Source organism: Pituophis catenifer, unplaced genomic scaffold, assembly GCF_029215685.1.
Source record: "Pituophis catenifer annectens isolate HBS135680 unplaced genomic scaffold, rPitCat1.0.hap2 SCAF_3, whole genome shotgun sequence".
In the NCBI taxonomy this organism is placed as follows: domain Eukaryota; kingdom Metazoa; phylum Chordata; class Lepidosauria; order Squamata; family Colubridae; genus Pituophis; species Pituophis catenifer.
The window spans coordinates 122,782,565-122,808,311 of NW_027256883.1; the positions used below are offsets into that span (position 1 = coordinate 122,782,565).

Genomic DNA, 25,747 nt, shown 5'->3' on the forward strand with positions numbered 1-25,747 from the left:
ACCTGGTTCATCATCCGATAACTGCAATGATTGATCCATTCCATATTATTCAATAGGGAAAAAAATTCCATAATATCCAATGATACAGTTGGTTCCAACCCAACGATGCAGTCAAATTAAGGATTTCTGAATAATTAAATATTAGTTTAAAAATGACTATATTTTCAGAAAATCTACAGTTGCTTTGACTACTCACCAACTATTATATGAATAACACTTTACCTAAATTTGAGACATCCTGATACAGCAAATTTAGATTGCAAAAATTTTGCAGATGAAGTGTCTAAGGCAGGGTTCACATAATTTAGTTAAATCATACCTATTGCATCTCTAATCATATTAAGGTTTATATTTCATGGAGTTGTTTAGATATCCTTCAGACCTTCTTACCTCATTCCAAAATATATTATATATACATATCCAAACTAAGATAGTGGTTTATTCCAGATGAATGACATTCAGACCATCTTCAATGCTACTCCAAATGCTGCTCTTTTTTTTCAACTAGTCCATCCCTATTAAAACTATCACTTTCTACCTTGCTAGCTCTTAGACTATATTATAACATGATTTGACAATGAGATTATGTAAACCTAGCCAGTTTTACATATTATATATACACATTGCACTTCTGCAATACACAATTCTCACAAACCACTGAACTGTTTTCTCCAGCTGCTGTATCCCTGGGCAAGATTTAAAGGTAGGAGCAGTTTCACACTAGACAGCACAATGGATGTACATGCCTATCTCAATTAGAGTGAACAAGAAACAGCCAACAAGCGACAAGATACACAGACCTTTTCACAGCAGATTGGATGTTGCCCAAGCCCTCTGTGTAATTGTATTCAATTGCATGCAAGTGAGCATGCTTTAAAACCTTAAGTGTTTTCAGAAGTGAAAATGAATTTTCTTACCAATCTTGGTACAAGATCTTCATTCCAATGGATTTTGAGCTTACACATCTCACGAAAGCAGACAAAAGGCACTGTATCAAACAAAGCAGGGTTATTTTGAATTTCTTTGTCATGTCGTGAATCCCTTTCCCAGGACTAAGTTATATTTTATATTTTATTTTCTCTTAACTGCTCCTGCATATTTTCACCAACCATTATCTTTACATTCCGCTATACAAATATCTTTGAGAGTTCAAATTGCTTCATTTTCTCTGCATCCCAACCCATCCTCCTAATATACTCTGAAATGTTGGGGAGTCCTTTGGCCAGATGTGGCTAACAGCAGGAAGTGACAACAGGAAAGAAGAAAAGGGAGGATCCCACCATGTAAGCAATTTATTCTAGTTGTAGCCATGACTGCAATTCAATTCCAAAATAACTTCATGCCATCACACAGTCAGAAATACATTAAGAAACTCAGAGTGAAACAATGTCAAGTTTATCGTGACTGTCAACAAAATAGATGAAATGTCAGTAGTGACTGTTTTAACATTAACATATAACATTAATGTATAACTTATTTTTTTTATTTTGCATTGTCATTAATTGTAAACTTTTCTGAGATATATGAGAAGCTGTTGAGGGTAAAACTGCCCTCTGCAAAGTGGTGCAATGGACCAGACAGCGAATAGATACGTTGCTTAGCAAACACACAGATACTCACAGACTCTGAACGTTTAAAGAAAAATAAACAGTCTTTACTTGTAGTAAAAAACAAAGTTGGCTTCTCAAAACAAAGATAACACTTCTTCAAATAATCACGGTTCAACACAAAAACATAGTTTGCTTATAATTCCAGTTCTCTTCAGTAACACAGGCACAGTTCCTTTCAGCAGTTCAACCTTCTAATAGCAGGAGCAGAAGTGAATGAACTTCCTGCCTTCTTGTATGTTTGCTTAGCACAGCCAATTAGTCATCTTGTAGCAGTTAAAGTTACAGAACATAGTTTTCTATATATTACCTACCCAACAGTAGGATAAGCATCCAACAGAAGCAATACAGACAAATTAAATAAATAGGTACACTCATCTAAGAAAACAAAATTAAAGCAGCCATTTGTCTTACTTTTTCCAAGATAAAGAACTAGATTCTGAGTTGACTTGACTTCAAATTCACACACTGCTTTTCCCCCACATTTCTTAATGATTCTGCTCTTTTTCTGTTGTGTTGTGTCTGTTCTTTAAAATGTATATTTCACTTTAATTCCTGTTATATCATGAATTTTTACGGGTGGTACACTGATTAACAGTACAAGAGTCTTCCATGAGGAAGAAACAACCCAAATTCTGGATATGTAAGCTTACATTAATCAGGAGTCTTTTTATAAACATAACTTGCACCAGGCAATATGGTCTCCTTCAACACCAGATATATCTAAAGATGCCTGTTGATGACCATCAAGTACAATTTAGTGTAATTTGAAAAGAAATAGGAAGCTGGCATGCTGCCACAAAGGAAAGCACCAGACTTCAATATTGTTTCTAGTCCATTTTTAAGCTGCAGAGGCATGTTAAAATAAAAAAGATACACACACACACACACACACAGAGAGAGAGAGAGAGAGAGAGAGAGAGAGAGAGAGAGAGAGATGCCTAAATCAAGATTAGAACTCATAATTTCCTTGTTTCTAACCTGGTGCCTTGACCACTACACTGAATTGATTCTCAAATACATATAGCTTAAAGCAAAAATGTAAGCTGAGGTGATAGGAAGCATCATGGAAAGCTGCAGAGGATGATAAAAAGCAACCTCTCCAATTAGCCACCTGGTCAATAAGTCTTTCGTTACAGACCATACTTATTTACTTATTTTTAATTATTTATGTCCCATCTTTATTATTTTTAAAAATAACTCAAAGCGGTGAACATATTCAATACACCTTCCTCCTCCTATTTTCCCCACAACAACACTGTGCAGCAGGTTGGGCTGAGAGAGTCACCCAGCTGGCTCTGATGGCTAAGGCGGAATTTGGACTCACATTCTCCTGCTTTCTAAACTGGTGCTTAACCACTAGACCAAACTGGCTTTTATAACATCACAAACTTGTGGCAGCCATTCTATGAAAAGGCAGCTCTCTCCCCACAATCCCACCATTGTGAGAAAATCCACAGTTTAATCTCCTCATTCCTGATGTGTTCCTAGCATTTAAACTTGTAAAGTTATAAACATATATCAAGTAAGAGACTAATATCTCAAGCATCTGAGTCATCACTCAGAATGAAATCGTGTTAAATTTAATGGGGCTTAGGCCTAGGTTAAAAAAAAAAAAAACTCGTGGCATTTCAGGCTAAAGTAGCAATTCTATGGACTAAGCAGTAGATTCCCAATGAATTTAGCAGCATTCCACAGAACTAGAACCCATTCCACAGAAAAAAATTACTCTCTTATATTATGCTAGGCACAACAACAAGCACAATGTGATGAGCAATACTATTCTAATTGGATTGCTTATGGTCAAGTACAAGACAGTTAAAACGGGATATCTAGCCTAAAGTATAATAAAAGAAATATATAGCTTCTGAAGTGTAGGCCTGACGTTAAATAGATATATGTTTCTCCTGACTTTATTGTTTTCCCAGCTCTATTTCCAACAGTTCCTCCATGCATTAAAAAAAAATGTTCCGATGGAAATCTGCATGTACTTTTCCACAGGCACATTTCCTAATCTCTCTCAAAATATATAGACGAATGCACACATGCTCACACGCTTTTTCATAACAGGTCTGTTTTGTTACTTCTGAAATTTTTATCAGTTTATCAGAATATAAAATGCAAAGAAAATGAAAATAATGAGAAACTAGGGGAGGAAAAGAGGGAAAGGAGAAAGTGGGGGGGTCAAAGATGGGGGAAAGGCATTGACTTCTGATTTTTTGTAGCACAATAGAAGCTAATAACATCACAGCCTCCACTTTTACTTTTAGACAATAATATATACTTGCCATTTCTATAACAACAAACCTATCTAATCAGCAAAATCAAAGTTTTTTATTCCCACCAGAAGCACAAAATCCAGAAGCGGTTTCCAATGAAAACAAAATTAGATATGTTCTATATTTTTTTTTAATAAAGCAATCAATTTAACCATCATAATGGGTCTATTTTTGACAGTGTATTGTGTATATGTTTTTCCTTCCATCCGCAGTTGAGATAAATGGTTGGGAAATGATTGCTGATTGTTATAGAAAATTGTATGCTTATGCCGTGAAATATAAGGGTTAATTATCATTATTTTAGCCTGACTGGTTTACTTCCTTGCTCAGTCGACTTTTCTCCAGCCCCCATGAAAGTTCATTTCCTTTTTTTCAGCAAAGAGCAATTATCACTTGACAATTAGTGACAGATGTGGTAACATCTGAATTTTCATGATTATTCAATAAAATTTGATGTAGCACTTCAGAATGAACAAGCCTTTGAATATACTGAGCCTTAAAGTATGCTGTTGCTTATTCATTATATTTTCAAAAAGGAACATATAAGGTATAAGGTGCTAAAATTGTGTAGGAAATTACAGTGAAATACTTTCTGTGTGTGTAGGAGGAGTGTTTTTAAAGTCATTCCTATTGAGTTCAATAGAATCTACTTTCATGGGATTAATTTATCAGAGTGCCCCTTTGCTTATTTTTCCTCTTCAAACTATACTTTTAAACAAACTATTTATACACATCTGTTTCCAGGGGTTTATAGAAGCTAAAACAGCAAAAATATAAAAGGATCTTAGCTACTGATAAAGCAGTAGGTTTGCATCAATTTTGCACCTTCAAGCAGAACAAGAAAAATTTCTGGAGTTTCCAGTCAAACTAGACAGATTATATAAAAGGCAACTCCCTATAATCCTTACTGTATCATAATATTAAAAACCTGTGCTCACTTTCTTAACAATAAGCCTCCGTAAAACTGTACCGCTTATTTAGAAGCATGCAAATACACCTGCATTTTACTCTAGGCCACACTAGAAACAAGAACCGGCAATGTCTAAATATCATATATTTTATAAGGCAATATAGATCTTTGGATCCAGTTTCAAAAGATGCTTCATAGCAGCTGTGTCTGTTCCCACAATATGTTTTTAATAAGACAAAATTTATAAGAGCAATACTGCTCTAAACTCAGGATCCGAAGAGTCTAGAAAACCATTACAGAGTATCCAGTGAAATCTTGAGTTTCCAGATTTTCAGGGGGTTGGCAAAATGTTTGCAATGGATACAGGTCTGCTGGCTGAGGAACATAGCAACCATTGGATCACTGATCAATGTTGCTGCTGATAGGCCATCCCACATCCCATTTCATTCTATAGTTCACTATATTCCCAGCCGTCTGCCCTACCCCTTGTCCTGAGAGCTCAACTGACTATCTGCTTACCTGCCCTCCCAGCCTTGGCTTCTATGCTATATAAAAATTGGTGATAGACTTCATCTGGCCCGCAGACTGTAGTTTGCCAACTCCTGCCTTAATATACCAGATTCCACAAGCAGTGGGCTACATTTCCACAGCAGTTTGCATCATGTAATATAGCATCATGCAAGTGACACATTGTTTAAAGAAAAGTGCCGTCACACATATTATATAAAATAATACAAATGGCATCACTACAGAAACGATGCATATTACCGTGATCATCTTACTCTGCAATTCAATAGAATTCTGTGCATAATCCTCCTCCCCTAATGAATCTGTTACATCAGGGGTTCTCAGGGGCCCTGAGGGGGCCGCAGTGTTGTCACAGGGGGTCCGTGAAGGCTTGAAAAAATGTTATGATTTAAATCTTCAGCTAAGTCTTGGGGGTTCGTGGCCACAAAAGGTATTTAAAAGTGATGAAGAAAAGCTTGAGAACCACTGTGTCATATCATAGTTTTGCAATGTAGTTTCTTTGACATCAGATCCACTGCAGTCACTCCACTTGAAAAACTACTCAGAAAAGATCTGTCTTATTAACCAGCCAGCACATAGAAGTTATGTCCTGTCCTGTACAACAAGTCAGTCTTTTCCAGGCCAGTGGCCTTCAGATGTGTTCCATTACGTTCACTTTGCATGTTCAGGTAGCTTCAGCAGGTAACAGTACTATATTTGACTAGTGATGGAATGCATTGGAAAAACATTATATGTCTTAGCTATTGACACACTTCCCAGAAAAGTACAACACTGCTAAATTATTGTCCAAAATTAACATCCAGGTATGCTTGGAATGGCACCCAAACATATAACACATAGTCATTGCGTAAGCACCATAATGAGATTTATGTTAAGCTTACTTATCTGGCTGCATTGTCAATCTGCACTGGCAAAACAAGCCTATTAACAGACCCTGCAAGTCCTTGTTTTGCAATGGATAAATGCAGGGCCCATGGAAATTGCTAATAGAGGAATCACATCTACTGTGGGGGAAAATGATTGGAGCTAGGATACCAATTTGGGGTCTTTTAATGGCAATGATCACAGGTATTTTTTTTTCCTTTTCATTCTAAGTTGTTTTTAACTCACTGTTATCTGAAACTTACAATTTGAAAATCAGTTTGCTTCTAATGTAACAATATATTTTGAAAAACTATGGAAAAATAATGTTAATTTTTATTTTTCTGAAACCTAACAATTAGTATGCACGTGAACTATTGAAGGAACCGGTTATGTGGAATGTACATGGGTTAGCTTAGATATCATGAAATTAAACATCTAAATGAATTACCAAAAGAAAATATTATTTGTAAATAGAATAAAAATAGATTATGATTCAAATCATTTGGGGGTGGGAAGTGTGGAGTATGAGAACTACAGAATGCTACAGAAAGAATGAAATACCTAAACTACAGAAATTTTTTACATAGATAGATTGGTTGTTTTTCTATGTAAGAACATGCAGAAAATTGGGATTAGCAGATGCCTATAACGGCTGAAAACAATGAATGACTTGAAAACGTAATTTGTAATAACTTGTAATACCTTTCTACAAAAGTCTTTCTATGGAACTAATTTATAGGTCTCTCAATGTATTTGTATTACATTCAGTGGTTCCATAAATATTTCTTTATCCTTTTAACATAATGACAGTGGCCTTTTCTTCCAGTAAAGCAATAAGAATTATTATCTACATAATATACAAGAAGAGTTTGCAGAGGCATCCATGAAAACCTAAAGTAGATGTATACATTTGTTTTCCCAATTAAACATTAGATTTAAAATGAAGCACATGAACTAAAAATGTAATACATGCTTTCTATTAATTAGTAATATATTTTCTATGTCCCTTCCTAGTAAATCATTGCTACTATCTTCCTTAATTGTATGTAGAAACATGTTATTTAACAAATTAATAAAATACATACAATTAAAAAGAAGCAAAAATTAACTTGTCATGTATTCTTCAGGTTTTCAGATCAACTGGGCTTTACTCAGTAGTAAATATTCAAATGAGCAGCAGATGTTCTTATCAGCATACGGACATATAAAATATATCAGTGTGACTATTGTGGGGTTGTGTAATATTCAGATTCCCATTTCACAAACTATGGATAGTGATATTCAATGGTTCATTTATTATTTCTCTATTCTACCTTAAAGAGTCTCAGCCCTACAAAGTAAACCAAACTAAGACATTAATGTCAAATAGATCACGACTACTTTTATTATATCAGCCATAGCAGCAGAATTTTGCAAATCTGAATGTGCTCTCCACCCCACCCCCTCTTCCTTCGTTTATCTTCGTGTGAACTAAGGAAGAGCTTGCCTGAGAAGGTTTCTCAAGTTATTTCTTTGGCCCAGTCTTAAGCTCCTCTTACCTGACCTTTGCCTTGGTAGCAGCTTTACTTTCCATCCTTCAAGGCCATTCTCTCTGCTCTCTACAAACAGAAAGCGAAAAAGGAAAAAAAAGTCAAATAATGTTAGGACTGCGAATTCCATAACTAATGGATGAATAGGCAGCCAACTGTCTAAAGCTAGAATTGCCACTATTTTCTCCAATTACAGAACTTTAAATTCAGTGTGGAAGAGGAGGCAACCTCGGTGAATCTTCTTTCCCTGCCCCCCTTTTTCTCTCCCTTCCTTTCTTTTCTGTACACAACATTGGGGCATCTGCATACAAAAAGTGGGAGATACTATCCAGAGAACTATGGGGAAAAGACCAGTAAGTCCTATTGTGGTTTATTCTGATGATTAGACAGGATAGATTATAGAAAGAAGAGAGTTACCCATATTTTTTGGAGTATAAGACGCACAGGAGTATAAGACACACCTTAGTTTTTAAGGAGGAAAATAAGAAAAAAGCTGATTGGCAGGTGGATCGGCCTCCCAGAATACCCCCAATCAGCTGTTCCCAGAAGTGAATTTTAGCAACAGGTTCCTTGGTTGTGAGCTCTGTGCCTTGCTTTTCTTTTTTGCTTTTTTTTCCTGCCTCTGAAACTTCTGAAACTCTGTTTCAGAAAAAACTTTCTTTCCTGCCTCTGAAAGCCTCTGAAACAGAGCTTTTCTGAAGCTCTGTTTGGGGGCTTTTTTTCTGAAGCTTCATTTCTGTTGTTTTTTTCAGAACTCTGAAACCTCTGTTTGAGAAGCTGGGCGGGGCTACATTGGAGTATAAGATGCACCCAGATTTCACCCTCTTTTTTGGGGGGAAAAGGTGTGTCTTATACTCTGAAAAATACGGTATGTGGTAATGATAAAATCTCATTTTCTGTTCTGCCCTCTCTTAGTTTTTTTCTTCCCTCAACTGCATCCTGATGTTTTATTTCTAAATTGCTCTAGACTGTAGATTAAATTGCCAAATGTCTGGTTCTTGTAGTACCCTATTTTCAACAGCAGAATGTAAACCAGAGTTATATATAAAACAGACGGGAAATATTCTAGGTTTTTAATATAACTATTCAATTGCACCTGTCCCCTGCAAATTAAAAAAAAAAGAATAAGAGCAGAGACCATTTTGGCATTCAATATGAAAAACATAGATGCTTTTGTAACTATTAATGATTTTCTTATCTCAGTGCCTCAAAATTCTGTAAATTTGGGAAGTTCACAGCTATTGTGAGCCCTGTTGAGTTTTAAAGACTGAGTGGCTGTGGCTTCCGGCATCCCGATATAGTCAGCAGGTGCCATCGCTAACTATTGGAGGTGAATCCTTGCCCCACACAGAGAGGGCTCGCAATCTGGGCATCCTCCTGGACGCATGGCTGTCTTTAGAAGAGCATATGACGGCCGTGGCCAGGGGGGCCTTTTATCAGGTTCACCTGATTCGCCAGTTGCAGCCCTTTCTGGACCGGGACGCCTTGCACATGGTCACTCACACCCTTGTCACCTCCCGGCTGGACTATTGTAATGCTCTCTACATGGGGCTCCCCTTGAAGAGCACTCGGAGGCTCCAGCTGGTCCAGAATGCGGCCGCGCGGGTGGTTATGGGCGCAACTCGTTGTGCCCACGTGACACCCCTCCTGCACGAGCTGCACTGGCTCCCAGTGGTCTTCCAGGTGCGATTCAAGGTGTTGGTACCACCTTTAAAGCGCTCCATGGCATGGGACCCGGGTACCTTCGAGACCGACTTCTGCCACCAATAACCTCCCACCGGCCAGTTTGCTCCCACAGAGAGGGTCTCCTCAGGGTGCCATCAGCCAAGTTATGTCGGCTGGCGACACCCAGGGGAGGGCCTTCTCTGTGGGAGTCCCAGCCCTGTGGAATGAACTGCCCCTGGAAATGCGTAAGATCTCCGACCTCCAGGTATTTCGTTGTGCACTCAAGACCCTGTTGTTCTGCCAGGCTGGGCTATCAACATAACAATTTTAAATTGGGTTTTAAATTCCTGGGGTTTTAAATTGAGCCAAATTCATTTAATAATTTTAAACTATTTTAACTGATGTTGTCTTGTGTTTTTAATAGGCTGTACACCGCCCTGAGTCCTTCGGGAGAAGGGCGGTATAGAAATAAATTATTCTATTCTATTCTATTAAATGTTGATTCATTTAATTTGCAAATACTCATACATCTGTCCCCCATCATGTCTGCATGTGTCTGTATGCATGCATATAATACTGTAAAAAATATAATTCTTCTGGTGACTATACAGTAATATCCATGTCATTTCCTAGGAAACAGTATGAATACTCACTAACACTGTCTTCTTTTCAGATGCTTTCTAGGTGTCTGGTATGTCTCCATCATTGTTCAAACCAGGCCTAATTTTGCTTAGCTCTAAGCCCTGGTCAGGTATATCATAAACATGTTTATTTTAGAATTTCATCGTTTTGGTCCTGAGCAGATAGATCTGAGCTGGAATCTGAGCAGCTTCACAGCAAGTCAGACCATCTGAGCTCACTATTTCTATAGTGACCTCAAGCGGCTCTCCAGGTTTCAGACAGATGTTTGATACTTGAAAACGTTTGAGCTGCAACTTAGGAACATCTGTATATTAATTATGCAGTCTGCTACTGAACTGCAACCTTTCCTTACATTCAAAAGCAAAGGCATGCAGGTAGTTCTCCACTTACAACTATTCATTTAGTGACCGTCTGAAGTTACAACAGCATTGAAAAAAGTGACTTACAACCATTGCACATCCCCAACTTTGATTTTGGGGTTTACTGATTAGATAGGTTTGTTGTTACAGAAATGACTATTATGTAAAAGTAAAAAGTTGTTATTATCTTATTCTACTGCACCAAAAGGAGTTAGAAGTCAACGCCTTTTCTTTCTTTTTCCCCCCTTTCCAGTGGTGGGTTCGTCCCGGTTTGTCCCGGTTCCACTGAGCCAGTAGCAGTGACAATATGATGTCACCAAACCGGTTCTGCCCCCCCACCCCTTGTGTTATTCTTACCTTTTATTTGGCCCCATCCCCAATCTATTGCTGCCTCCTGAGTCCCAGCTGATCGGCTAGAAGGAAAAAAGCTGTTTAAACTCTTGCCGCGGGGCTTCAAAGGGCTGCCCTACAGCTGATCAGTGTTAAAAGGCAGTGTGGTGGTAGACCAGTGCTTCCAAAAACAAATGAGTAGACCGGTGCCTGTAAAAATAAATGGGTAGACCAGTGCCTCCAAAAACAAATAAGTAGACCGGTGCCGCCAAAAAATAAATGGATAGATCAGTGCTTTCAAAAACAAATGAGTAGACCAGTGCCTGCAAAAACAAATGAGTAGACCAGTGCCTCCAAAAACAAATGAGTAGACTGGTACAGCTCTCCAAGCAGTTAAAAGCCTGGTAGACCAGTACCTCTGCTAAATCCTAAAGAATTGTCACATGACCTCCAAGCTACACCCACAAAATAAACCACGCCCACAGAACCGGTAGTAAAAAAATTTAGAACCCACCCCTGGAGTATACCAGGGTGTATCAAGTATTATTAAGAGGGGTCAGTTCCTATAAGCGTTCCTTCATTGTTTGCCAGAATACGAATGTTGAAGTGAGATGAAGTGAGACTCATTAAAAGCCAATACAAAAATTCTTACATTTCCTTCATTTGTCTTAGAGGCATTGAAGTGCTTATTGTGTTCATGCATGGTAGAGGGTTTTGGTTTTGTCCTGTTTTTAAACATTTTCTTATGTGCAGGCTGTTTAAAAGAAACAAGCAAACCTTACTGATACTTCGTATATTAACTCTGTCTTAGCAAATGTGTTTTACTGCATTGGCACGTTTGATTACTTCTCATAATTGAGAAGCGTGTCACTTAATTTAAAAGGTGGAAAGGAAATGTATTGATTTTACAAACGAGTTCCTGGAACTGTTTCCTATCAGACATATTTGCAAACACATCAAATAATATGCAGCTTCATTCATTGCTGTCTTGCGACTCAAGGAAGTCATTTGCACCGGGAGAAATGAATGTAAAATGGATAAATAATGTTTCCTTCCTAATACAGAGACACTTCTTGGCTTTTTCGTGCAGCTTCTTCTAGGCCAGATGCAAGAAAATGGGTAAAACCGTCCCTGAATGAATTTGCTTTACTAGGCAAATCCCCACAAACTTATATGAATCTTAAGATAATTTTACAGAATGTGAGCAGATGGGGAGCATTAAACCCCACCATAGACATGACCAGGTGAACTGAAATTACTTATTTGTAAGTCACTCTGTATGGCTGGTTTTGTATTGACATCAAGTCCCTGACTGTAGTATATGACTATCAACTCTGTCAAGAGCCTTGGTGGCGCAGCAGACTAAAGTGCTATTAAGTAGCACCAGCTGCCTGCAATTACTGCAAGTTCAAATCTCACCAGGCTCAAGGTTGACTCAGCCTTCCATCCTTCCGAGGTAGGTGAAATGAGGACCCGGATTGTGGGGGCAATAAGATGACTTTGTATAAAAAAGAACACCACTGGGGGGGGGCGAAAGCCCTACTAAGCGGGTATATACAAAAGTATGAAGGCTATTGCTTAATGCATTGTAAGCCGCCCTGAGTCTCCGGAGAAGGGCAGCATATAAATCGAACCAATAAATAAACTTGCTTACAGGTTATCCTTTAAGCAGATGCCTGGGTAGTGAAGTATTTGTATAGCACATCCATGGCTAACTACTGGTGGAGAGAGAGCCATTTGTGGCAAGGATGAATTTAGTTTATCCTTCAAAAAAGATACAGCACTAATCTCAGCATCTGCAGTAAAAAAGATACCAGAAAACCAGAGTGATTTTAACCAGAACAATTTTAACTGTAAATCTTTATTATATTGAAAGGAAAGAAAGCAAGAGTCAGCCTACTGGACAGAAATATTGGTAGCTGAGTTAAACTCATGAACTCTAGAGTGGGATTTAGTATAGATTAAGAAGAATAGACTTAGTGCTGGCTGAAGAACAGTTAATTACAAAGTGGTGCGAAAGTCTTTGAAAACAGCAGCTGGCTGCCATGGAGAGCATTCCTAGAATGGAAAAGTGAGAGACACCTTTCTTTTATTCTCATTGCATCTTAAAACTCCCAAAATATCTCCATACCTTTAAGAAGTCATAACTGTTGGATGGGAGATCCTGCCCCTGTACTGTATCCTGTACTGATGCTAAACGAAAACATGGCCTTTCTTTTTCATCCATCTGAGCCAGTAACTACAGATTCTGACTCTTCCTTTACAGTTGGATCCACCCCCCCACCCCCCCCACCCCCGTGCAAGATTACTAAACAATTTCTGAGCAGTATGGACTCTCGCTAGGATGATCTGTCTGAATCATCCTCCTCAATATGAAATATCACATTTAATGTAATCTGGGCAGGCCACCAGCCTTTTTGTTTCCATTTAAATAGACTGAATGTCTCTGCAATGGCCTCCACCTTTTTCCCCTCTGTCTTTAGTCCCTTCTATCTTTAGTCTTTAGTCCTTTATATCATTTTTGTATATATTGCAGTTGGGCCTGAAGTCATAGAGAGCTGGATTATGACTAAGTATTATATGCAAAGGATCAAAAGCTTAACAAAGCTGGAAGAGTATGGGAATCAATAATTACACTAGTTGAGATAAAGCCTCCATTACTCCTTTTCTGCCTTCCTAGTCTGAGGATGTAGCTATCCCATTATCAAAGAGCTCAAAATCAAAAGGCAATTGTTCTATATTTCTTCAGTTTCCTAGACACTGGCATTAATGACTTCAGACAAAGCCAAGAGTTAGCAGAAGCAGAGCTAAGGGATCACTCTTCTTTTCTTCTTAAAGCTCCAGCTGAGGATAAATCACTATGTTCCAGATGAATGTGTTCTTTTCTTTTAACATTTTGCCCTCACATATCATTTTCATCATACACAGAATAATGAAATTATTGATATATATCATGTTGCTTTGTAATTTGAATATCTATCTATCTATCTATCTATCTATCTATCTATCTATCTATCTATCTATCTACTGTATCTATCTATATCTATCTATATCTATATCTATATCTATATCTATATCTATATCTATATCTATATCATCTATATCTATATCTATATCTATATCTATCTGTAAAGTAGATATGTTAAATAATCCAATTCCATTTTTTATTTTATTTTTTTGGCAGGCATTCACTGTGAAGATGACATCAACGAATGTCACATGAACCCTTGTCAGAATGGAGGGATCTGTGAAAATTCTCTTGGAAGTTATACCTGTCATTGTCTCACTGGAGAGAAAGATGGGATTTTTTATGGTGGTCAGAACTGTACAGAAATCCTCTTTGGCTGTGTTCAACATACATGTCAGAATGGGGGATTGTGTATTCCTCATTTAAGAAATGGACAACATAGATTTAACTGCATATGTTCAGCTGGCTACACAGGAATTCACTGTGAAACCACAACAACATTGTCTTTTCAGGGAAATGGGTATCTTCAGGTAAACAGCATTGCAGCCTCCTCTGAGAACTATTTTTATAGCATAAACCTTAGTTTTTTGACTGTTCAGCCAACAACTTTGATATTTTACCGAGGGGACAAAGATACATTTGTGAAGCTGGAGTTACAGAATGGCTGTTTATACTTATCCATGCAAGTCAACAATCAGCTGAAGGCCTTTTTACATATAGCCTATAATGTCAATGATGGTGAATGGCATTCAGTGGAGGTCACCATAGCCAGAGCAGTAACACTGAAGTTACACAAGAGCTCTTGCACAGAATCATGTCTTAGTCAGACTGCTGCCATAGTAGATAGCAGGCAGGCAGTGATTGCTTTTCGAAACGTATTTTTGGGTGGCTTGCCAGTAGGGAATAATGGCTCTCTACTAAATATCTACAGTACACATTCTGCACCTTCATTTGTAGGCTGCCTTCAGGACGTAGAAGTGGATTTCAGCATTATTATCCCAGAGAACTTATCATCTGACACATTTTTAAATGTCAAATCAGGCTGTGTTAAAAAAGATTGGTGTGAGTACCAGCCTTGTCAAAATAAGGGGCGCTGCAACAACTTATGGCTGAATTATCAATGTGATTGCTACCGGCCTTATGCTGGGCCAAACTGTGCTACAGGTAAGAACATTTCAACATCTCAAAATTAGGATGCTTCATTATAATTGAAATTGTATTATCAATCAGTATTTTTCAAGCTATGTTCTGAAGAAGTCTAGGTCCAACTAAGGGATCCCCTTGGACCCAATTTCACTTGAACAATCAATATTTCTACCAGAAGAACTTTGCCTCTTGATCAGGGCTTCTTGGAATTGTGTTTAATTTAAACCAACAATTTTCACAGCCTCAGAAAGTTTGTAAACCTCTATTGTAAGCCTGCTGTAGAGAGACTGCAGAGCAGTGGTGGGTTGCAAACTGGTAGTAAAGGTAAGTAGAACCCACCCCTGCTGCAGAGTAACATGGTAATTGAAAATGCCTTAGTTAAAGGGATGGCAGCATGGCATTTCCACTATATTTGTCTTAATATAACCCATGCCTGTACAGAGTGATACAGGCATGGGTTATATTAATACAAATTAATATACTGCCTCTCTTTTACATCCATCTTGGCCATATCAATATCTCTACCTTGAATTCATCAACAATTAGCCACAATCAGTTCAGGCTATTTGTCTATGTGATATGTACATTAATGAATGAAAATGGAAAGGTACTGTTTTACTCTTTTATGGATTTTTTTTTACATCTGCAACCTAATATACTGAGTCAAACTTTTGCATAACTGAGGAAAGGCCACCAAAAATTCACATGAGACCCATATACTTCAGATATTCTCGAAGACATGAGATGTACATGCATACTTGGTTCAAGTACGTTCTCACTGAAGAAGCTGTCCTAAGAAGTCATTGTCACTCATTATTCTGTGGAATATCTTTAACTTTATATATTTATGTATTTATTAAATTTTTATGGTGCCCATCTCATTGATACAATGACTTGGGGCAGCTTACAATATAATAGAAAGTTAAAAAACTTATACAAGGCAATTAAAGCTAGGAGAGTTAAATAGAAAAGCTGTCTGCAACTCATTAAAGCAACTAGGTCTTCTTCAGCAACTACCCTCCATAAGTGCTATACAATCTTGAAGAAAGAGACTCTTGGTTAAATTACTTGATTTATTTATGTTATTTATTGGTTCTGCAGGCCTCCTCAATCACCAGTTGCAATCCTAGACAGCAATTAATTTATTTTAATTAACAAGTAAAGTAAAGCAAGAAGTCAAAAGAAAAATCAACAATAGCCAAAATTGTATAATTTACCAAAGCTCATGTTGGGGAATGAAAACTGGATGACAAAATTATACAGACATCCCTCAAGAAGCACACACACACACCCCAAAAAAAAATCCCTTGCCCATTTGGACAAATCAGATTTTCAATAGTCTACAAAAACACAGTAGAATTGGAACTATGTAGATTTCAAAGAGAATAATGTTACTGTGGGCATACCAAGAGGCCTAGGATGCAGCCAATCCTGACAGATTTTACCAGACAGGAAGAAGCATAGCCCTATAAGCACCCAGTTCCTGAGCCATAGAGAACTTTAAAGTGACAATCAACATCTTGAAGTGGACCCAGAAGCAAATCAGCAACCAATGTAAATTGCAGTAATAATGGTCTTACATGAAGCCTGGATAGCTCAACAGACAGAAGCAGTGGTGGGTTCCTCCCGGTTCGGTCCGGTTCGGCCGAGCTGGTAGCGGTGACGATATGACATCACCGAATCGGTTCTCCCCCCCCGCCCTCCCACCCCACCCCACCCCTCCACGTTATTCTTACCTTTTATTTGGTCCCACCCACAATCTATTGCTGCCTCCTGAGTCCCAGTTGATGACTAGAGGGAAAAAAACTGTTTAAACTCTTGCTGCGTGGCTTCAAAGGGCCGTCCTACAGCTGATCAATGTTAAAAGCAAACAAATGAGTTGGGTCGTAAGTGCAAGGACTGGTTGTAAGTGCGAGGACCTTCCAGAAACGACTCTGACCAGCTAGCCACACCCACCTAGTCATATGACCTCCAAGCCACACCCACAAAATAAGCCACGCCCACAGAACCGGTAGTAAAAAAATTTAGAACCCACCCCTGGACAGAAGCACTGTAATTTAACACCAGCTGTCTGCAATTAAAGTAAGATCGAATCTTGCCAGGCTTAAGGTTGACTCAGCCTTCCATCCTTTCTAAGGTAGGTAAATTGAGGACCCAGTTTGTGGGGGCAATAAGCTGACTTTGTATAAATATACAAAAGGATGAAGGCTATTGCTTAACGCACTGTAAGCCACCCTGAGTCTCCGGAGAAGGGCAGCACATAAATCAATTTTTTTAAAAAAAATCCATAACTACTTCTCATTCTACTGCATTTTGGATCAGCTTTAGCTTCTGAGTGGTCTTCAAGAATAGTTTTATATGGAGTTGTCTGATGCATGAGTGACCGTGGAAAGTGTCATTTGGTCCAGATAAGTTAATTGGCACACAAGATGACCAGACGTCACCCGCAAGCGTAATCAGTGCCATGCTAATACTTTACCCAGAACTAAAGATGAACTGGAAAGGATCCAGATAACCCTCTAGAACCATGCGGAGTTGCAATTTAACTCCAAAAAGAGAAGATTGGATGCAGGTCAAAAATTATCCAATGCTGCGAGATCCAGAGATAGCTTCCTGAGCAGGGCAGGAACCAAGGCAAGTGGGACCAGCTTTGGTTGCAAACAAGTGCTATATGCCCAAAGTACTTTTTTGTTTTTAACTTGAAACTGCTGTATATCCCTAATAAATAAAATCCCTCTGCTAGAGGTACCTTAGTCTTAACTTCTTATAGGTACTTATATATTGGTACTTCGAATGATAGACAAAGTAACTGATAACAAGCTAATTCCCAACCAAATTTATGTGGTTCTCAGACACAAAGGCAAGGATGCAGAATTAAATAAAAGCAACCACTCGGACAAGACTTAATAAGAAAGTTATAACATGCACCTCTTTATCTGAGAATAAATCCTAATGAAGTGCATAGCAATTCATATTAAGCAGACTATGTCCAACTGTACTGAGCATTCCTCTAAAATATGTCTGACTTGGTTTGAGCTCCCTCCAGAGTTTGCTTTCAAATATATTCATGCCAAAAAGTGGAGCTAAAATATTCCTACAAAAAGGAGTGGTGTCCCACCCATCCCTGGCAGGAAAAGTAGGAAGCTAGAATGTGCATGACAAATATTATTATAGATCTTTGATTCAATTAAGATACCCCACTTCTAGTAAATATGGCACAATTGTGCTGAATTTAGCGCTTTATGGAATTATAGGGATCCGTGTGAGCTTTTGTCTGGTAAAAGAGTTTGCTATGTACTTTTATTTGGAACACATCCTCTTCAAAATGCATTCCTACATTTTAAAAATACCATATTTTCTGTGCTGTTCTTACAGTCCACACCTACATTCCCCCCCCCCCCCCCAGTTATTCCTATTGGAAAATGACATTGCAGGAGCCATAATTATAGTCGACAGCTTTGAAGTTTGGCAGTAATTTATCCAAAGGTTTGAAAAGCAACTTTGGAAAAGAGAACTACATCTGGTAAATACGTTTGCTTCTTTATGAAGCAAAATTAAAACCATCCGTCTTCCAAGAGGGGTTTTTGCTTCCAATAGAGCTGTTGTGAATGATTAGAAACTATTTGAGATGTCTTTTCTTTCTGGCTACAATATTCTTCTCAATTTGCAACATTTTAAGAATACACATATACACGCACAGAGGGAAAGGAAACTAGGAAACTATTTCATTTCATGAATTTTTATTCACTCAAATCAATATTAATGGGATCTTTCCTAATCTTCTTGAAATCTGGTTCAAAAGGAATCTTGATTTCTAGAAAAATAAGAAAAAAATATTGTAAACATTTTTCTTGAAAGTATGTTTAAAATCCCCAGGTATCTGAAACCTTTTTTCACAATTTTACCTCATATTTTATAATTTCACAACAGAGACCAGTTCACAATGATAAAATAGGACAAAATGAAAAATGACAATGTAAAATTAAAGAATATTATATTTTTAAATTTAAATTAAAAAAATTTAGAATAATGTGTGTGAAAAATGTGTGAGATACAGCTACAGTGATGGAAAGAGATAAGTCAAAATTTGTTTACAATATTACAATACTTTGGTTTTCACTTTCTTTAAGGTTCAAACTGCATGGGACACTAAAACTCCATAATCATAATATTGCATTTCTTAATTTAGTATTTCCTTGATTAGAGTGAAAATACTGGATACCAGTATGGGAAGACCTCATTTAAACTGGAATTTTTAATAGGGAGACAGCCAGAGTTGGCTGGAAGACGGGTGGCTATATAAATGTTTTAAATAAATAAAATAAATACAACTTTCAATAGTAATAATGCACTGCAGTTGGATCTGCCAGTTCACTTTTCATAAATAGGACAAAATGCTTAAAAGGGAGATTTGGTCACAGATTTCCATCTTTTTTAAACCACTGGATTTCAAACATTTATATTAGGAGCCAAGGGCTAATCCTAAGCAGACAGACAGAATCCTTGGGGGAAAAAAACGTGTGTTCCATTACTGTGATTTTCTTTCTATTGGAAGACCAGTTTTAAGTGGCACCAAGAGAGGGGGATAATTGACGTCAGGATGATTTTGGTGCAACCCAGTGTATTAACCTGGTGGGAGAGAATATTATTTTGGACTCAGATTTAATCAAGAAAAGTTGGCAAGCGGTTAACAAGTGCTGAGCAGCCTTTTCACTACACCCTGAACCATAACAAAGCAAGACACACAACCACTGATTTCTTTGGATCAGCCTCCAGACGCCATGGCTCAAGAGGTTAATTCTGACCAAGGTTTATGCTAAATTGCAGATCATATTCAACATTTCTTTTGAAGCAGAGTAATTGAAAACTGCACGTGTGTCTGGCTACCTTTTTGAAGATTCCCCTAGCTTCCTCTCTTTTTAAGGTGATGGCTCTTCCTATCACTTGCTGGCTTTGCTGCATTGTAAACTTTCCCCCTTCAGCAAGAAAAATGACTTCTCCCTTAATAGAGGAAGAAAGAGATTGCTGTGGGGGGGGTGGGGGAGGACACAGACCTTTTATAGTTAAAAATACCCATTTCAATCTGAGGGAAAGTTTATGCATATATGGGTTTAACAAACACATAGAGAAAGAAATGGAAGGTACTTTCGTTACCAAATTTAAAACATTTTTACATTTGGCTTTTAAGCGGACGTTTCTCTCCAAGCTCTAGGATTTACTTGCTCCTCCTGAAATAAACTGAAATAGCTAGTAGGTAGCCTTTGAGAGTTGCAAAAAGGATTTTCACAGTGACCGCTCTCCTGTTTTTGTGGGTCTTAGGCTCCTTCATTAGAATAAACGCTGCAGGCAAACATAAATAAATAAAAAATGGCCTGCGGATATCTCAGCCCCACTGGTTTTTTGTTTTTTGTTTTTTTTAGTGCCACGTATGAAAGAAAAGTCTGGGAATGGTGTTTGTGAGGCATTGCTTTTATGGATTGATTTTGATTTTAAATAGTTTATTGCTCTTAACACTCCTTGTTCTATGAAAGATAAGTGTGTTGCAGAACTTAGTTCTAATTAGCCTTCAATATTTTGTAGCTGTGAGCAATGATACACATGAGAATACAGTGAATGTGTGTTTCTTGCAGTTGGGCAACAAAATTGGGTAACACTTTAACAATTCTCACTCTCATTCGGGTATTATTTTTTTCCTTTTGTGGAACCCAATTCTCACTACACTTCGCCCTTCTCTAAACCACACGTTTTTAAAAGTTTTGGATAATTTGTTTTGAATGATATATTACTACAGTGGGACGGGACAAGTGTCCCTAGGGTCCAGGCCAGTGGTGAAATCCAAATTTTTTTACTGCCAGTTCTGTGGGCGTGGCTTGGTGGGTGTGGAGTGTCTTGGTAGGCGTGGCAGGGGAAGGATACTGCAAAATCTCCATTCCCACCCCACTCCAGGGGAAGGATACTGCAAAATCCCCATTCTACTCCTGGGGGAAGGATATTGCAAAATCTCCATTCCTACCCCACTCTGGGACCAGCCAGAGGTGGTATTTGCCGGTTCTCTGAACTACACAAAATTTCCGCTACCGGTTCTCCAGAACCTCTCAGAACCTGCTGGATTTCACCCTTGGTCCAGGCCTATGTCATATCAAATTGTATATGAATTATGGCAACTCCAAGTTATATGCAGGAAAAATGGTAAGGAAAGAAGGAAGTAGACTAGCTTCAATTGTTGGTCCAACTAAATATTTTTTTTTTAATTTGATTTATATGCCGCCCTTCTCCAGAGACTCAGGGCAGCTTACAATGTACTCAGCAATAGCCTTCATCCTTTTGTATATTTATACAAAGTCAGCTTATTGCCCCACAACTGGGTCCTCAATTTACCTACCTTAGAAAGGATGGAAGGCTGAGTCAACCTTGAGCCTTGGCGAGATTCGAACCTGCAGTAATTGCAGGCAGCTGGTCTTAATAAGCAGCTTAATAACAGGGTGCCTTAGACCACTGTACTACCAAGGTTTTTTTTTCTTTTTTTTGTGGGTCTTTCAAAGTGATCCATTTCTAGTTGTGTTGTTAAAATTGAAGAAGTGTACCTATGGGACCACATGCTCATTCTGACCCAAGAACAGAAGGACAGAACCTATGATTCAGCCATGAGTGACAGTAAGAGAGTTTGGCACTCATGCGTAATCTCTATTTCTGTCACAAAATCATAGATATAAATAGAAAGTCCTTCTAGGCCAAGACTGCCCTGCATTGTGAAACTGTCAACCTACCTTTCCTTAGCAAATCAGTCCTAATGGGATTCAAGATACCTGGTTGGTAAATAGTTGCATTTCCCTTGGATCTCAGGGCTTTGTGACTTGAACCAAAATCCCACTATTCTGAGGTTGATACCTATTATGGTAACTCCTCTATTTATTCATCAAAGCTTTCTTCAAACACATGTGGCTACAGGGAAGTTGAGTACTAGCTCCTGTAATTGATAAATGATATAAAGCCATTGCACTGGTCAATAGAGTGGAATTGTCTGTTTATTTTATTTCAAGTTCCAGCTTCTCCTCATAGAGGCTGATCTTGGAGACACTCAGCTGGAGAAAATCTACTTGGGTCACTCCTCATTTTCCCTTTTTCCTTTTTGGGTTTCAAAGAAAGGTCATTGAGAAAGTCAAAGGAGAATGCTGGCACTGAGGCATCTAACTGGAAATGAGGTGATTGAACTGTAATGAAATGAGGTACTCTAGTCATTAGTGGTCAAAAACTATTTTAACTGAAGACCAAAGCTGATTTTTCTGCTTTGAACCATGCCAAACTGATTGATGTTTAGTTGGGCCAACAACTGAGCGTAATCCACTTCCTTCTCTCCAACCTGATTGAGAGATTTCAGCCCTTGGTCAGGACTATAAAAACATAAACATGCACATAAACACTCCTTTTCCCCCCCATTTTAAATATGGTAATTTGTTAGCCTATTCTTGTGTTTATCTATTCCTTATCTATTCCTCATCTGATAAAAAGAAATCTTGTTGGACCTTACTTGCTACAGTATTTGACAAAACCTAGCAATCACTGTCATTCACATTTGATAAAAGATAGTTTACACAAAATATATCCAGCCTTCCTGAATATTTCATTAGGAAATCCAGCAAATAGTGAGCATGGCTATCTTCCAACTCTGTAATTCTATTCTATTCTATTCTATTCTATTCTTTATAGAAAGCACAATGTAATAATACTTGTTTCACCATTCCCTAGATTGCATAGGCACTAAGGCTTATTATATGATTTTTTTTCTTTAAATATACAATGCATCAAATGCTCTACGATATATTGGTACTGTAATTGTTCCAAAGTATCTTCATGATTTAAAGATAAAGATGTGATTTCCAAAGTAAATTGGTTTTGAAGTAATTTGGTATCAGAGATATATAAGCAGTTGTCCAAGATGGGGGTATTTTACCCCCTTGTTGAATATTGCAAAATAAATCTCTAAGTTGTTCCACCATTTCAGCTTGTAAAGTTTTGTAATACACTGCAGTCAAACCATCCGTGCCAGGAGCTTTGGCTGTTTTTAGCTGCTTAATTGCTGCTATTATCTCCTCCTCTGTTATAGGATAATTCATTCTTTCCTTTTGTTGATCAGTAATTTTTGTAACTCTCTTATCCTTTAAATATTTTTCTATAAGTCCATTCTGCACCTCTTCTTTGGCATATAATTTAGTATAATAATCCACAAAAGCTTCTTTAATTAATTTTTGTTGAAAAATTTCTTTCCCTCCAATGTTAATACTATCAATAGTCCGTATACTTTGTTTTTTCCTCAGTGTGTAGGCCAACCATCTGCCCGGTTTATTGGCATTGCAAAATGTATTATGCTTCGCGTATTGTAAACTTGTTGCAACTTGTTCCGCCATAAGCATTTGAAATTGGTCTTTCAAAAGTTTTATAGCACTTCGTATTCTTTCATCTGTTGAGTTTTTAATAAGTAATTGTTCCTTATTCTTTATTTCCATTTCCAACTCAGATCTTTTCTTTTGTCGGAACAGTCTATGTTTAGAATTCATGTAGATAAGTACCCCTCTCATATAAGCTTTACTAGCGTCCCAAACAATTTCAATTGGGGTACCTTTATTCAAATTTATCTCAAAAAATTCTTTCAAATGCTTTTTAAGTTCTATTGTATTTTTTTCATATCTAAACAAATTCTCATTTAATCTCCAAGAACGTCTCTCAACCTTATCCATCTCAATTTCTATCCATACAGGGCTATGGTCAGTCAAAGTTCTTGGAAAAATCTTTGTTCTTTTTGTCTTAATAAGTAGATCATTTGACAACAGGATAAAATCAATCCTAGAAAAGGACCTATGTCTATCGGAAAAGAAAGTGTAATCCAATTCATTTGGATTATGTATTCTCCAAACATCTTTTAGTTCCATATCTTCTTTCAAATCAAAAAAAGTCTGCGGTAGTCTAATTCTAGACTTTGCCAAGCTCTTTTTGTCTAATTTAGAATCAATTACTCCATTCCAATCTCCCATAAATAAAATAGATCTATAGTCCCATTGCACTATTTTAGTATGTAACATCTTGTAAAAACAATCCTGTTGTTGGTTGGGAGCATAAATTCCAATCAAAAGAATTTGACCATTTGCTGTAAGCAATTCAATTGCTACAAACCTACCATCTTGATCTACTTCTATAACTTTTGCTGTTAATTTTTTATTTACATAAATAACCACACCATTCTTTTTCTGCGAAGTTGAAGATATATAATGTACTCCTAATTTTGAATTTATCAGATATTTCTGATCTTGAGTTGTAATATGCGTTTCTTGTAAACATATTATATCATTATTAAATTGTTTCAAATATGTAAATAGTTTCTTCCTTTTCTGTGCTGAATTCAACCCATTGACATTCCAAGATAAACACTTAAGGGTCATCGGCCTGTTTCTGGAGCGCAGAGCAAAATATTTGAAGTTCATCCAAGAGCTTCGATCTTGCTCCTCCCATAGCTCCACTCTCTTGTGGGGTACTCTTTGCTGCCTTCTTGTCTTGTCTTTCCTGTTGTTGTTGTTGCTTTTGTTTAAGTAATTTGGATTGAGCTCTAGTTATACGTTGATCTTTAACTTCAGTCAACTGAATCAAATCCAAAATTGGAGAAGAATCCAGCAAGGGCTCACTCAGAAAACCTCCTTCTGCACCTTGCACATTTTCTAATTCCTGCTTAGGCTGTTCTTCCAATTGCCTCTCTTCACTCTCCTTAATCTCCAAAACTGTAGATGTACGTGGAGATGGTGTTCTTTCCTTAAGAATAGTACTATAAAAATGTTGTGCTTTCTCCACAGTATTCAATCGATATCCTTCTCCCTTATATCTAAAAATTATCCCAGCTGGCGCATCCCACCGGAAGGGTATCTGTAAGTCTTTCAATTCCTTAACAAGAAAACCAAATTCTTTTCTAGCTTTCAGCATTTTAGGAGGTAATTCTTTAAAAATTACAAGTCGTGAGCCCCCCACTTGTACAGAGGTGTGAAAAGATTTTTGGAGGATTTCATTTCTAATTTCTCTCTCAGTAAAATATATGACCACATCTCTAGGCAATTGTCTTTGTCTGGCCACCCAAGAGTTCACTCTGTAAATTTTATCTATTTTGTGAAATACCAGATCAGGGTTAACTTGTAAGATCTTAGCCAGGGCTTCAGAGGAAACTTGTCTCAAGTCCTGTCTCTCCTCCTCTCGAATTCCCCGAAGCCGTATGGCAAATTCCATCGCCCGGAATTGTATCATGACAATCTCATCTTCAATTCTCTGCATTTTATTATCAGCTTCTTCAATTTTATAGTCATTATCTTTCATCCTAACATTAACTTCTAATTTGAGTTCTTCAACTTTAAAATCAACTTTCCCAATAAAATTTGCCAGGCCAGACGCCACTTCTGATATTTTTTTGGTCACCATATTTTGATTCTGCTTCACCATATCTTTAACTTCATTAATTTCCTGCAGAAATTCCTCATGTGATTTTTGAAGTTTATGATCTATTTCCTGTTGAGATTCTTGAAATTTTTCATCCAAAGTTTTAGAAATAAAGTCTTTTAAATCTCCCACATCAATTTCTTTTTTCTGAGTTTGTAACTGTTGAGCAGGGGGAAGTTGCGTTTGATGTTTATGTGTGGGGGATCCCCCCCCTGATGCCTTCCCTTCCTGCTTCTTTGAAGCCATTGTGCCACGTAAGCTAATTTTTCTAAAGAGGGAAGTTCTTTTTCCTTTCCCTCTTCCACAAAAGCTTCTAAAAAAGTCCCCCAGATTTAATCAAGTGAAGCTGAAGTAAAACAAAGTCAAATTTTAGAAAAAGAAATTTTTTCTTTAGATAGAGCAACTTTGTAGCAGCTTTATAACTTTGTAACAAAGCAGGAAGGCTTCACA

At 37.6% G+C, this 25,747-nt stretch overlaps 1 protein-coding gene across 1 annotated transcript in view; it reads left to right on the forward strand.

The window, feature by feature from the left end:
• The window catches only part of CRB1 (crumbs cell polarity complex component 1), a 114,076-nt gene that overhangs the window by 51,537 nt on the left and 36,792 nt on the right, over positions 1-25,747 (forward strand). The window contains 1 exon segment of the mRNA XM_070941064.1: positions 13,898-14,845. Within this exon segment, the coding sequence (XP_070797165.1) occupies positions 13,898-14,845 (948 nt within the window).